The 15,141-nt window shown below is 43.9% G+C and overlaps 1 protein-coding gene and 1 long non-coding RNA gene across 9 annotated transcripts in view; one reads left to right on the top strand and one right to left on the bottom strand.

Moving 5' to 3' along the window:
* The window catches only part of smarca4a (SWI/SNF related, matrix associated, actin dependent regulator of chromatin, subfamily a, member 4a), a 107,221-nt gene extending 105,481 nt beyond the window's left edge, over positions 1-1,740 (top strand). For all 8 annotated transcript variants that reach the window (XM_067973096.1, XM_067973102.1, XM_067973101.1 and 5 more), the window contains 2 exons: positions 514-653; positions 1,620-1,740. In XM_067973096.1, coding sequence (XP_067829197.1) covers positions 514-653; positions 1,620-1,652 — 173 coding nt within the window. In that variant the 3' untranslated portion in view covers positions 1,653-1,740. The remainder of the gene's footprint in view (positions 1-513; positions 654-1,619) is intronic.
* Positions 1-15,141, bottom strand: part of LOC137304486 (uncharacterized) — a 37,049-nt gene that overhangs the window by 20,598 nt on the left and 1,310 nt on the right. Inside the window, exon 2 of the long non-coding RNA XR_010958584.1 lies at positions 14,327-14,446. This is a non-coding gene — a long non-coding RNA (uncharacterized lncRNA). The remainder of the gene's footprint in view (positions 1-14,326; positions 14,447-15,141) is intronic.

Genomic DNA, 15,141 nt, shown 5'->3' with positions numbered 1-15,141 from the left:
TCAGCATTTTACTTCCCTTTCATCAGTCTGTCCAGTTCCATCGATCCGACACAGCCTAATGCTGACTTTTTTTCCCCCATCTGTTAGCTGGTTACGACTATCCTGCCATGGATACAGAATGGCATGAACAGAACTGCAGGGAAAGTCATCTCGCTGCTCCCCCAGCCAGAGTAGGGTCCGCAGGACTTAAGGGGAAGAGGAAACCCCAATAATGGTCTGTCCGAAGAGGGTGTTCATGGGTAACACACGCCCAAGAGCTGCCGTCTATCAGAGCAATCAGGGAATGAGCATATCAAAGGCCGAGGGAACACACTCGGGTCAAGGAAACACACTCGGGTCGAGGGAAGACACTTTGACTCTGATTACTAGATTGGGGAATGAGGCTATCCAGGGTCAAGGGAACACACTCGGGACTCCGATTACTGCATCTTCTTCCTGGTTGTGATGAGAGTGAATGTACTTGGATTTGGTGCACTCTTTGTAATCCCATTTCTCTCTCTCTCTCTCTCTCAGCTCGTTCAGTGAAAGTGAAGATTAAGTTAGGCCGGAAGGAGAAGAGCCAGGATCGAATTAAAGGGCGGAAACGATCGAGCCGTACCTCCAAGTCCAAACCCATTGTAAGCGATGATGACACGGAGGAGGAAGTGGATGAGGTGGGACCCAGTACCTGAGCCCGATATTGCAGAATTTTACGTTGTACAGAGTTTGAGTTTAAGCCAGTGATACGGGACCTCCAGTATTGGGTGGCCAGCAGCTTCCTCCATGTTGACCTCACATATTCACGGTCGAAGCTTCGAGTGCTGCTACTGCCTGCCATTCAATTCACCAGCTGCAGTGAACGAGTTTCTTGAGCTTTTATATAAACAGTACCTGCACCTTGCAATAGCAGCACTGGGAAGGACAAAAACCGCCAATGTATTCCATCCCCGCCATTGCTCCCCCTAACCCCCCCAATACCGCTCCAGTTACCAGCCTGAGATCAGGAACTCACATCCTACCTCTGCAAGATGCAGTGTGCTGATAAAGCAAACTGCTGCACCTCCCTTAACTACAAGTTTATTTGTCAATTTACTCTGCGCTGACCCCAATCACAGTGGATATATGGGCCCTACAACAGATCTCCATGTCCCCAGGACCAGGGAAGGGAGGAAATCAGCTAGGCTTCCCACTTACAATCGCTGTCCAGAGACATCTTCTGGAAACTGCACACGTGTGGATGTCAGGAGAGGAGAGGAATGGGCTGGGTCATGGCATCTCCCACTCTCCCCCCATGGCTGAATAGCCTGAGGCCCACACGTGAAGAATGGATAATTGGGCAAATTACCAGATGGTAGCCAGCACCCACAGGAGCAGGTGTGATGGGAGGGAGGGAGGGGGTGGAATATCACGAATTTCAAAGCTGTGCAATAGAGTGACCACAATCATTTGTCCATACATTGCCACTAGATTTACCGAATTTAAAATGTGGCAAAAGAAACAGCTTACTACGCTGAAAAGGAGAGAACTGAAGGAACAGGAGTGGGGGTGGAGAATAACTTTTTTTAAACCATGAGTATAATCAGATGGAATTTACTTTATTTTATTTTTATTTTTTTTTTTGTTTGTTTTGTGCCTTGCAGGAACGGTCAGGAACTGGTAGCGATGAAGATTAATCTCAGGATAACATTCCGTGTCGGAATCTACACTGGGGCTTTGTCCATCCTTCCGAAAGTGACTGTGCGATGTTCTCGTGTCCGGCTAGCAGTGTAGTGTACGTTTTTAGTATACGATGTAAACTTGCATATTTATAGCAGGAGAGGAGAAGGCATGTAGGATTATCAACTTAGTGTGTCGCCGTTTTGATGCCGATAGTGTTCACAGTGGCATTAACTGTGCAGGTCTTTTCCAAGCTGCCATTTTTGTGCAAAAATAAACCGTTAACTCTGACAGACAACATTCACAGCTGCTAACTGCAGGCATCCCACGATTTAATTCCCCCCCCTCCCCCGCCCACCCCCCGCCCCGACCTTTCTGTTTCCCGCAGAGTTTCGTCGCACTGTGTAATATATATAATCCGTCTGGTTAATCGTTACATTAATTAAATTAACCAAACGGGGTTGAATCGGGGACTTTTGACACTAACCCGTGAGTTAACCCTTTGCTGGAGGGTGCGTATTCTGTACAACAAATGACAACTTGAAAAAAGTCTGACCAGGGAAAGAACAAAAAACTCATTGAATTTGGGAATACTTGATTTTTCTAGACGTTTATTTTGTTTCCTTTCTCCGTGCGAGCGCAGTTGGTCACATGCAGTCTTTGCCTCATTGTATTGTGACTTGTGTAAGCATGTGCGTAGGAATTCACTCCCATTCCTGTACTGTATTTTAAACAGGTCAAGACCACCCCTCTTTGCAAGGGAATTATGTACTGTCATTATCACTGGACTACAATAAAATAATTACTTGACTGTGTCTGATGTGTGTGTGCAGGTTTGTCTTTTACTTCAACAACAACAACAACGTGCATTTCACGACGAACAATTATAATTTTGGAGGAGGGGACCGAGTGTAACATATCAAAGTTTGCAGATGATACAAACATGGGAGGGAAAGTAGAGAGTGAGGAGGACATTAAAAACCTACAAGGGGATATAGACAGGCTGGGTAAGTGGGCGGAGACTTGGCAGATGCAATACAATATTGGAAAATGTGAGGTTATGCACTTTGGCAGGAAAAATCAGAGAGCAAGTTATTATCTTAATGGCGAGAAACTGGAAAGTACTGCAGTACAAAGGGATGTGGGGGTCCTAGTGCAAGAAAATCAAAAAGTTAGTATGCAGGTGCAGCAGGTGATCAAGAAGGCCAACGGAATGTTGGCTTTTATTGCTAGGGGGATAGAATATAAAAACGGAGGTATTGCTGCAGTTATATAAGGTATTGGTGAGACCGCACCTGGAATACTGCATACAGTTTTGGTGTCCATACTTAAGAAAAAACATACTTGCTCTCGAGGCAGTACAAAGAAGGTTCACTCGGTTAATCCCGGGGATGAGGGGGTGGACATATGAGGAGAGGTTGAGTAGATTGGGACTCTACTCTTTGGAGTTCAGAAGAATGAGAGGCGATCTTATTGAAACATCTCAGATTGTGAAGGGTCTTGATCGGGTGGATGCGGTAAGGATGTTCCCAAGGATGGGTGAAACTAGAACTAGGGGGCATAATCTTAGAATAAGGGGCTGCTCTTTCAAAACTGAGATGAGGAGAAACTTCTTCACTCAGAGGGTAGTAGGTCTGTGGAATTTGCTGCCCCAGGAAGCTGTGGAAGCTACATCATTAAATAAATTTAAAACAGAAATAGACAGTTTCCGAGAAGTAAAGGGAATTAGGGGTTACGGGGAGCGGGCAGGAAATTGGACATGAATTTAGATTTGAGGTTAGGATCAGATCAGCCATGATCTTATTGAATGGCAGAGCAGGCTCGAGGGGCTGATTGGCCTACTCCTGCTCCTATTTCTTATGTTCTTATTAAAGAGTAGGAGAGCAGACAAATTCAATCAGGAAGCGGTGATTGATGCCAGTCTTGCTTTTTAAATGTGTGAAGGTTATCGAGACAGGGAGTTACAAAAGCGTCTGGCAAATACCTCAGTACACAGTAGTATATCGTTGTGCGGTATAGCAGCCTCGATGTGAGACCTCGCTACTCCAGATAACCCGGGATTTATCAGCCAATGTACATCAATATCCCTCTGCACTGACGTGGCCTATGAGTCAGACTTATTGGAACTGATATGTGTGAACCCCCTTTCTCCCCACTGACGTCAAGAACTCACTGTGTGAGGAATAATAGAACAGACAACAACTTGCATTTATATAGCATCTTTAACATAGTAAAATGTCTCAAGGCGCTTTACAGGAGCGTTATCAAACAAAATTTAACACTGAGCCACATAAGGAAACATTAGGACTGGTGACTAAAAGCTTGGTCAACGAGGTAGGTTTTAAGGAACATTTTAAAGGAGGAGAGGTTTAGGGAGGGAATTCCAGAGCTTAAGGTCTAGGCAGCTGAAGGCATGGCCGCCAATGGTGCAGCGATGAAAATCGGGGATGCGCAAGAGGCCAGAATTGGAGGAGCACAGAGATCTCGGAGGTTTGTAGAGCTGGAGGAGGTCACAGAGATATGAAGGGGCAAGGCTATGAAGGGATTTGAAAACAAAGATGAGAATTTTAAAATCGAGGCGTTGCTGGACTGGGAGCCAATGTAGGTCAGTGAGCAGAGGGGCGATGGGTGAACGGGACTTGGTGCAAGTTAGGATACGAGCAGCATGGTTTTGGATGAGCTGAAGTTTATGGAGGATGGAAAATGGGAGGCCGCACAGGAGAGCATTGGAATAGTCGAGTGTGGGGGTAACAAAGGCAAGACTTCTTCAACCTAAGATATCCGAGAAGGAGATTTACAGTTGTTCTCTCCCTGTCTCCAGGGAATGACCTCAGTGCCCCACACTGTCCCATTTATATCTTGCTGGATGCAGCTCTCCTTAAGGCTCCGATGTGAATGAGGGAGACACCCAGTGCCCCAGAAGCTAAAACAAAAGCGAAATACTGCGGATACTGGAATTCTGAAATTAACATAGAAAATGCTGGCAAACACTCAGCAGGTCAGGCAGCATTTGTGGAGAGAGAAACAGAGTTAACGTTTCAGGCCGATGACCTTTCACAGGAACTGAAAGATGTTAGAGGCGAACAGCTTTTAAGCAAATACAGAGCCAGGGAAAGAGGGGGCTGGCAAAAAATAAAAGGGAAAGGTCTGTGATAGGGTGGAGGGCAGGAGTGATTAATTACAACAGTGATGATGGTGCAAGGCGGGGTGGTAATGAGGCAAGTATAGAAACAAAAAAATAGGAACAGCAGAATAGCAGCGGGGGGGGGGGGGGGGAGGGGAAGCATGGAAAATCTGGCAAAGAGGAGAAGGTTCCTGTCAATCGAGAATGTGGCGGAAGAAAGGCGGGTCGACCCCTAGAAACTAGTTAATGAATGAGTAAAACTGGATGTTTGGAGCTGGTTTCCCGACTATTAGATCATGTCCTAAGGGAGAGAGGTACTTGATGAAACTCCATGGAATAAAATCTAAATGCTACCATCAGTCATTTGTGTAGCAGATTAGAGCAGTGCCAATGTGTAGGGCTGGTCCTGCAGTCTCGAATGTAGACCTCCCTCAAGATAATGCAAGCCCCACAAGGGTTTTTCAGTGTCCTGAAATGGTTGTCAGACTGTTTTTTACTCTCTCCCTCCTTTCCCCATCTGTCTCATTCTCTTGAATTTTATTGCAACCTTCAGTCTTCCTGTTTTACAAACCTGTGAGCTTTTACGAACATACGTAATTGATGGGCAGGAAAAGGCCATCAAGCCTGTCCCAAGCTTGGAATCATCTATCCATTGCTTCTTGATTTACTTCATTTTCTCTCCAATTCTTTTCAAGCTTGCTGGTGCACTGCACTGGGGACCTTGCCTTTTGCCCAGGTTTCTCGACACAACAAAGAAATTAAATGATCTAAGCCAAAGATACGGCCACTATGTGTGAGAACCTATAGCCATGAGATTGGTATAACCATCAGTCGCTGATGTCAGATTACAACTGATAGGCCAAGCCAGATTACAGCTAATTGGCTGAGCCTCACCTGCATCTTTGACTGACAATTTAAAGGGAGGGGCAAGTCAGGGTATGCAAAACCCGGGATGGGATACTGGTCAACAGGTGCAAGCAAACCAGCATCATTCAAATTATCCTGGCAAGAATGATGGGGCAGAATTGCCTCACTTCCAACTCCCCTTTTGACTAAGAATATAAACCCAGACTAACTTTTATCTTTTTATTTTCCATTTTTATGGTGCAATTTTTCTTTGTAACGTCTCTCTCCCATCCCTTTCCTGAAGGCGTTGACTGTCTGTTGGTGAGTTGCCCGATGGGTGCTGGATGCCCTCTGATACCTTGGCCAAGCACCCGTTCTTTTTACCGATTTTCACCGATAAATTCACAGCTTTTTTCAGTTTGGCCCGATTTTGACCTTTCAAAAAGTAGGGAATTCTCCTGCTCCTAGTGGATCCTGAAATGCATGTCACACTGTATGCATGCGATGTGTATGTGTCCCGGGACTGATTTTCAGTGCAAAAATCGTGGCAGTGAAGCTATTTTAGGTAAGTTCACTTGTTGACATGGCTAGCCATATGTTCACAATTAGAGTTCTGTGCTCAGTTCTGGATTCTATATTATAAAAAGGATATAGCAGCACTGGAGAAGGTGCAAAAAAGATTTACAAGGATGATACCAGAACTGAGAGGTTATAACTATCAGGAAAGACTGAACAGGCTGGGGCTCTTTTCTCTAGAAAAGAGAAGGCTGAAGGGTGACCTGATAGAGGTCTTTAAAATTATGAAAGGGTTTAATTGGCTAGATGTAGAGAAGATGTTTCCACTTGTTGGGTAGTCTGAAACTAGGGGTCATAAATATAAGATAGTCACTAATTAATCCAATAAGGAATTCAGAAGAAACTACTTTACCTGGAGTGCTTAGAATATGGAACTTGTTACCACATGGAGTAGTTGAGGTGAATAGCATAGATGCATTTAAGGGGATGCTGGATAAACACATGAGGGAGAAAGGAATAGAAGGTTATGCTGATAGGGTTAGATGAAGAAGAGTGTGAGGAAGCTTATGTGGGGCATAAATACTGGCATAGACCAGTTGGGCCGAATGGCCTGCTTCTGTGCTGTAAGGGACTGACTGGCCCGAATGGACCAAAATGCAAAACATATTTGTGCCCTGAATGTTAGTCTAATTTTGAAGTTTTGATTTGATTCTTGTTCCTGAATAACAGTCATTTCCCACCTTTAGATTTCAGGCATTTCAGTTGATTTCTGACATGGGGGGGGGGGGTTCTCAGCTGTGTGTGAGCAGCAGAGAAGACTAAACTATCCAGGGTATAGTCTATCCTGACATTGAAGCCACTTCCAAGTAAAATATGCATGTGTCTTGTTGTGTGCCAGGGTCCTACTGAGAATCCAGATTCCATCTTTCTCTAAATCGATTTGCCCATCCCTATCAAATGAACTAATGGCACCAAACCATTCAATTATGTGTGTTGTTATGGTAACAATGGCATGGGTTCGTGGAAATAGAGGCCTAAATGACCAGGCCAAAGGATGGAGCCAATTTGGGGGGGGAGCGATGAAAATAGAAGAATTGATTTCCTTTCAGAGCAGATTGGAGACCAAGAACTTTTAAACAATCTTAAACTGAAGATCTAGATGGGGATGTTATTCTTTGCAGATCAGCGTTATTCTTGACAGGGAAGAAGATATATGTCAGGCTCATAAAAGGGGTGTCTGAATTGTGCAAATAAGTGTGGTTCTTCTGTGCCTTGTTAGTTCCTTGCTTGTTTTCTTGAGGTTTAGTGATGTTCAAATGAAAACTCTGAATTTACCCTGTTTTAGGCTCTCGATTTTCTCCCAGTTTTTGCTGCTAAACATAAAAATTGAAAAACATCCAAAAAGATACCTGTACTCTTCGATCAGCAACAAAAACCTACTTTCAAGGTCCTTCTTTGTGTGTGATCAATGACAGTTAGTGCTGGCTGACTATTTGACTGTGGAGGCCATCACAGCCACCTGGCCTCACCTGATATCCACAAGTACTTCCACCTGGGGTCACTGGATGGGGATCATGAGCAGGGACTCTGAATGATTGTTTCTTTCCACATTCCTAGCCCTGTGCACTGAATTTAATTTTAATGCCTTTACTATCAGCTAGCTCAGCACAGACCAGGATCAAATCTGGGACGTTTGTTGTTTGTACGACACTGGATAAATCTACTGAACCATTGGGGAGCCCTATATTATATTTCAAGGTTATTTTGGAGTCTGCTATGGGATTGATTTATAACTAATTATGATCTGCAGAAGCTGATTTTTTTTTAAAAATTTGCTCTCAGGATGCGGGTGATATTGGCAAGGCCGCATTTATTGCTCATCTCTAGTTGCACTGAGAAGGCAGTGGTGGTAAGGCCTTCTCCTTGAACTGCTGTAGTCCTTGTGGTGATGGTGCTCCCACAGTGCTGTTAGAGAGACCCAGCAACAATGAAGTAACCTTGAGTTGTTACAGTGCATCCTGGAGATTGTACACACTGCAGCCCCAATGCGCCGGTGGTGAAGAGGGTGGCTATTGAGTCAGGGGCACTGATCAAGCGAACCGTTCTGTCCTGGATGGTGTCAAGTTTTGTTGTGGCTGCACCCATTCAGGCGAGTGCTAAGTATTCCATCCCACTGCTAACTCGAGCCTTGGAGATGGTGGAGAGGCTTTGAGAGGTCAGGAGGTGAGCAATTCGTTGCCGAGTATCCACCCATTGCCTAGCTCTTGTACGGCTGGTCCAGTTCAGCTTCTGTTCAGAGTGAACAGGCTCTAGGCCGCACAATTATTCCTGGCCTGATCAGCATTGCATCGGAATTAAAAAATTTAATACATTCTGAATCTCTGATCTATTACCGGAAGAATGAAGAATGAAGAAGGCCTGTGGTTTATCAGTTGAGTGCTGTCATTATGCAATCAATAGTTGCGGACAGTTACTGTAATTTACTTTCCTGAACCGGCGAGAAGGCAGTGTGACTTTTTGAACTTCCAAAAAACAAACCCGTTTTTGATCTCAAATGTTTCCTCAAATACGAATTCGGAGAGCTGCCTCATAGTGCGGTTGGTAGACCAATAAACTCCTGGCCAGAAGGTGCTAGGTTTGATCCTGGGGGAAGTACAGCCCTTTCCCTCACTTCACCTGCCTGATTTAGTGAAGCTGGGAGGTGGCGGGGTTGAGGGGGGGAACGTGTTGTGTAATATCAGGTTGGTCAATAAAAACCTGCAGGGAAGGAACAGTGAGCATTGCTTAACTCCTCCTCACTTAAATCATAACTCATAAGTTATCATCTTCCAAAATTCTATAGATTATGGAACAGTTCCTGCAGATTGGAGGGTGGCAAATGTAACCCCACTATTTAAAAAAGGAGGGAGAGAGAAAACAGGGAACTACAGACCGGTTAGCCTAAGATCAGTAGTAAGGAAAATGCTAGAGTCTATTATAAAGGATGTGATAACAGGACACTTAGAAAATATCAACGGGATTAGACAAAGTCAACATGGATTTATGAAAGGGAAATCATGTTTGACAAACCTACTGTAGTTTTTTGAGGATGTAACTGGTAGAATAGACAAGGAAGAACTAGTGGATGTGGTGTATTTGGATTTTCAGAAGGCCTTTAATAAAGTCCCACATAAGAGGTTAGTGTGCAAAATTAAAGCACATGGGATTGGCAGTAATATACTGGCATGAAAACAGAGAGTAGAAATAAATGGGTTGTTTTCAGGGTGGCAGGCTGTGACTAGTGGGGTACCGCAGGGATCAGTGCTTGAGCCCCAGCTAGTCACAATATATATCAATGATTTGGATGAGGGAACCAAATGTAATATTTCCAAGTTTGCTGATGACACAAAACTAGGTGGGATTGTGAGTTGTGAGGAGGATGCAAAGAGGCTTCAAGGCGATTTAGGCAAGTTGAGTGAGTGGCCAAATACATGGCAGATGCAGTATAACATGGATAAATGTGAAGTTATCCACTTTGGAAGGAAAAACAGAAAGGCAGAGTATTATTTAAATGGTGATAGTTGGGAAATGTTGATGTACAAAGGGACCTGGGTGTCCTTGTACACCAGCCACTGAAAGCAAACATGCAAGTGCAGCATGGTATGCAAATGGAAGGCAAATGGTATGTTGGCCTTCATTGCAAGAGCATTTGAGTACAGCAGCAAGGATGTCTTACTGCAGTCATACAGGGCCTTGGTGAGACCACACCTGGAGTATTGTGTGCAGTTTTGGTCTCCTTATCCGAGGATGGATGTCCTTGCCATGGAGGGAGTGCAGCAAAGGTTTACCAGACTGATTCCTGGGATGGCAGGACAGTCGTATGAGGAGAGATTGGGTCGACTAGGCCTTATTCATTAGAGTTTAGATGAATGAGAGGGGATCTCACTGAAACGTATAAAATTCTGACAGGGCTAGACAGTCTGGATGCAGGGAGGATGTTTCCCCTGGCTGGGGGGGGTCCAGAACGAGGGGTCACAGTCTCAGGATACGGGGTAGGACATTTAGGACTGAGATGAGGAGAACTTTCTTCACTCAGAGGGTGGTGAACCTGTGGAATTCTTTACCACAGAAGGCTGTGGAGGCCAAGTCACTGAATATATTTAAGGAGATAGATAGATTTCTAGACACAGAAGGCATCAAGGGGTATGGGGCAAGAGCAGAAATATGGTATTGAGATAGAGGATCAGCCATGATCAAATTGAATGGCGGAGCAGGCTCGATGGGCCAAATGGCCTACTCCTGCTCCTATTTTCTATGTTTCTATGTAACTCATGTTAGCCAACTGGCAAGTTAGATGAAGTAGGGAGGGAAGAGGCTCATGTGGAGCATAAATGCCAGCATAGACCTGTTGGGCTGAATGGCCTGTTTCTGTGCTATATATTCTATGTAATTTATGCAAACTTCGAGGAGGATGTACGATCGATAGCTGTAAGAACAACTAAAAAGGAAGAACGAGAGAGAAATTTCATTCCTTCTTTTCCCTCTTCCCTAAATTATGTTTTTGCTCTGTTCTTGCGGAATTTTAAGAGCAATGAATAGAGGTGGAACTAGAAATTTAAAAAGCTGAGAGTTAGTTGCCATCTGCCTTTCTCCATCAGCAGACAGACTGTACTACTGTCCCCTGTGTGTCTATCACACCTAATAAAATAAGGCCAAGCTCCATGGTACTGCTTGCGACTCGATAATTAAATCAACACTTCCTGCCTTAGACAAAGATCTATTTATGTAAACCTTTGAGGGCTCCAGATGTGTAAAACACCAGCAAATCATAACTGAATCGTCCTTTTATTACAAAAAAATGAGCCAGTCATTTCCTGCTGTTTTTTTCTGACTTTGAAATAACCTGGAGAGGTTGTGGAGATAACAAGGGGAGGAGCCAAGCAGCTAGCAATCTGGAGAAACTTCCAACAACAAGAATTAGCTTCTAATTGACCTCCAGACCTCGGTCCCAGCTGTGCTCCAGACCTTGACGACTGTGAGCAATCCAACAGGAAATCTGCTGGTACCAAAAAAAAATTTAAATCCCAGACCCTTTCAAAAATCAGCAGTCTTAACAGCTACAATTAATATTTGCTTTAAAACCCCTTTCGAATGGTTTTTCAGAGATTTTCTGAAGGGATCACTCACTGTTTCATTGAATTTTTTTTTACAAGATTTTAAAATATAATTATATACACTTCAGGAACAATTCTTTCGGGTGAAACTTGATAAGGGCCTTGAGACCCCTGATAATCCAAACATCGCTGTTGAAACAGCTTGAGTAATGGTGTGGGACAATGCCACTCCCTCCTGTATCAGTCAGAGAGCCTTTGACAGACACTGAGTGGCGGTTCCTTTATGCTCTTTAAATCCTATGTAAATCGTTAGCAATGGGCTGGGCTAACAAAAGTGGCCTGATGAGTGAATCAGAAAGTCACGCCCACATTACAACCCCTCCAACTCCGTGCTTTCCTCGAAGCACAAGCCCTATTGACACCTAGGAATTTCAGGAATTTACATTATTTTTCATGGAATTTGGATAGGGGAAGAGTTTAGTTCGGCAGCTCAGCGAAGGGTTTAACCAAAAGTCGGTGACCAGCTTGTAAAACAATTAAATAAATAACGAGGCCTGCTCCCCCCCCCTCCCCCATCTAAAACAGCTAACCTCCCCCGCCATAAATTTCCTCAGGCTCAGTCTCAGATGTTTGTACCTGCACCCCCAGGGTCTGCCTGATATCTCTTGGGTCCCTGGCTCTGTCTGTTTTCAAAGGTGAGTCTGAAAGGTTGATTTTGGGTGCCACTAATTAGTTGAGCACAAAGTAAACTTTATCCCCTCTCGCACTGAATTTTGATTTCTCTGTCCTTGAGTTGTTCCATACCTGCACGACTTTGAAAAACTGCTTGCAACATAAAAAGCCACCAACCAAACAAACGTTGATTAAACTTACTGAGTATTGCCCTGCCTAACCATCCCTGTGTACAAGGTGACCATAGCTTTGGTTTTGTCGCTGTGCGCATTAACAAATCACACCAGTGAAGGTGAACAGAAACTTTGTAGTCCCTGATTCTAGTACCAGGTCCGGCCCCTTCACCTCCAGCCACGCCAATCAGTATGACCCTGGTGTTGTACAGCAGGTACCATGAAAGCTAATGGACCCACCTTCATGCTCTGGGCAATATAACAAGATTGTGCCGTCAAACGACACATGCACCTTTACGACTGGATTCTTCCAGTTGCACCATGCCCCAATGTACTTGGAGCTGGCACAAGACCAACACCCCTGTGGTACCCAGAGCCCTTTCCTGAAGCTGATGTTGATTACTAGATGGATAGAACAACAGGACAAAGGGTAAAAAAAAAACCTTGATTTGAGTCCAAGGTTCTTTTATAGTGGGAAGGTCAGGAAACATCGTATGATTTGTGCAGTCACATAAACCATAAAGTACATAGCCTTGTGCATATGAGATTACATATTAGCAGCCTATTGGATGAGCGCATATGGCCAGCTTAATCTAACCTTCCTCTTTGAGCAATAATGTTTGATTATAATAACAAGGGAGGGAGGAGCCCAGCAACATTGAACCCTCAAGAAAGTAATGTATACAGGCTGGTTTCATTGACCCTGAAATGGGGACATCTTATGGGGGTCGGGGGCAGGAAGTATTGGGAAAGCGGTGATTGTGGGGTCACTTCTATGATGTTTATCAGCAGCAGGGTTAACAGAAGGTGTTATTTTCACAAAACATCATTCAACTGTGTAATAGGAATAGAAACACTCTGGCTTTGAAAGGACACTTTGTGCTTATGAATGCATGAACACAACATATTTGCATGAAATTGGTTTGTCGCTATTTTGGCAGCCATTCACCCACTCACTAATGCCTCGCTAAAATAATGGACAAAGGCATTTCAAAGTGTTTGTACTGTAATATTCACACAGCACACTCCTTTAACTGTGATTGTTCCTAATGTAACTTTTTTATGGAGACCTTTTCCTCCTTTATCTAACCAAACACACTTAGTTTTACCCATCTTGGACCATTGGTGGAAGGAGATCCCTGCTCAAGTTCACCACCTGTTGACTTGACCAAGGGATTGGGAGAAGGGACAATTGGAGGGTGAATCGCCCATGCAGCTTTACGTAGGCAGAAGCCTAGAGTCAGGGTTACTCTTTGACAATCCCCATGATGTTGGACCTGCCCTTTTACCGACCGAGGAGCCAGGGGCTGACTGGTGGTGATTGGCGTAAGGAATAAATTAGAAGAAACACAGAATGTTGTTACAGCTCCTCTGAAAGGAACATCTCAAGTGTTACTTTAATTCTTCATCCCACTCTCACTCTGACCTCTGTCCTCAGCATCCTACACTTTTCCAACGAAGCTCAACATAAGCTCGAGGAACATCACCTCATCTTTTGATGAGGAACTTTACAGCCTTCCGGCTTCAACATTGAATTCAACAACTTTAGATAACCACTGCTCCCATTTTCTCAGGCAACAGGTGCTGGTAACGGTTCTGCTGTTACTGTTCACACCTCTTTGACCCATCTTTTTGTTTCATTACATGTCCCATTATTACCTCCTTTTGCCTTGCACCATCATCCCTTTTGTCATTTAATCACTCCTGCCCTCCACCCTATCACAGACCTTCCCCTTTGCTCTTTCCTCCTCCACCCCATTTTCCCTGGCTTTGTACTTGCTTATAAACTGCTAAATCTCTAACTTCTTCCAGTTCTGACAAAAGGTCATCGGCCTGAAACGTCAACTCTTGTTTCTTTCTCCACAGATGCTGCCTGACTTGCTGAGCTTTTCCAGCATTTTCTATTTTTATTTCAGATTTCTAGCATCTGCAACATTTTGCTTTTGATTTAAAGAATAACTGGACGTTGTATCCTATAAAAGAGCTCGGCCTGACAGCTTGGCTCGGTTGGTGGCTCTCACCTCTAAGCCAGATTTCCACATCGTTCACCTGAGGAAGGAGGTAGCCTCCGAAAGCTTGTGAATTTAAAATAAAATTGCTGGACTATAACTTGGTGTTGTAAAATTGTTTACAACTAAGCCAGAAGGTTGTGGAATGGAACCCTGTACCAGGCCTTATATAATCTAGATAATCTATATAACTAGTGCAGTACTGTTGCACTGTCGGAGGTAACAGTCTTCAAATGAGACATTAAACTAAGGACCTACCTGCCTGTTCCAGTGGTTGAGGCAGATGTGAAAGATCCCATGATGCTTGCTATTCAAAAAACAGCGTAGAGTTCTATTGGTGCCCAGGCTAACATTCCAATTCCAGCTTTTTGTGGGATCCTGTTGAGTGCAAAATGATTACCATGTTTGCCCATAGAACAACAGTCATTCTATTTCAATGTTATTTGTTCAATATGATGTGCTTTGAGATATTTGAGATGTGATGAAGCACTACATTAGCACATGTCATTCTTTCCAATTGGGGGGTGTTAAAGGCATGTTTAGTTGCTCTCTTGGTGGGTGAGGATGCCTGGTATTTAGCCCCAAGACAAATCACTGTGACCTTGCTAAGCAGCCAGAGGCCTTGGTTTTAATCCACCCCTGGAAGAGATGTCAAGTCAGTGGTTAGCTAGGGATTCCTGTATTTACTTTCCCCCATTTCTTTGCCCTCTCACTGAGCATGGGATCCATACAGTGAGAATAATTTCAAATATTATGATGCATTACAAAAGGAATATTTGGGATTTAAGAACTAGGCTAATCTGGAACATTGGGTGTAATAAGTGAAGGTGAATTAGATTGAAATTGTAATTTCCAAAATGTTGATATTGCAAAATCCAGAACAGCATATGTTAGTATTAACTCATTGATTTCAAAATGATCTTTTAATATTAAGAGCCTCTCCTCAAATGCTATTGTAATGTCGGGCTGTAATTTAGGCAAATACCTCAGACATTCTGTGCAACCCCGTCCCACACACAGCCACTAGATGATTGATTAATTACATAGAATGTACGCCACAGAAACAGGCCATT

The sequence above is a fragment of the Heptranchias perlo genome, chromosome 37 (genome assembly GCF_035084215.1).
Source record: "Heptranchias perlo isolate sHepPer1 chromosome 37, sHepPer1.hap1, whole genome shotgun sequence".
In the NCBI taxonomy this organism is placed as follows: domain Eukaryota; kingdom Metazoa; phylum Chordata; class Chondrichthyes; order Hexanchiformes; family Hexanchidae; genus Heptranchias; species Heptranchias perlo.
This window is presented reverse-complemented; position numbering and strand designations above follow the sequence as displayed.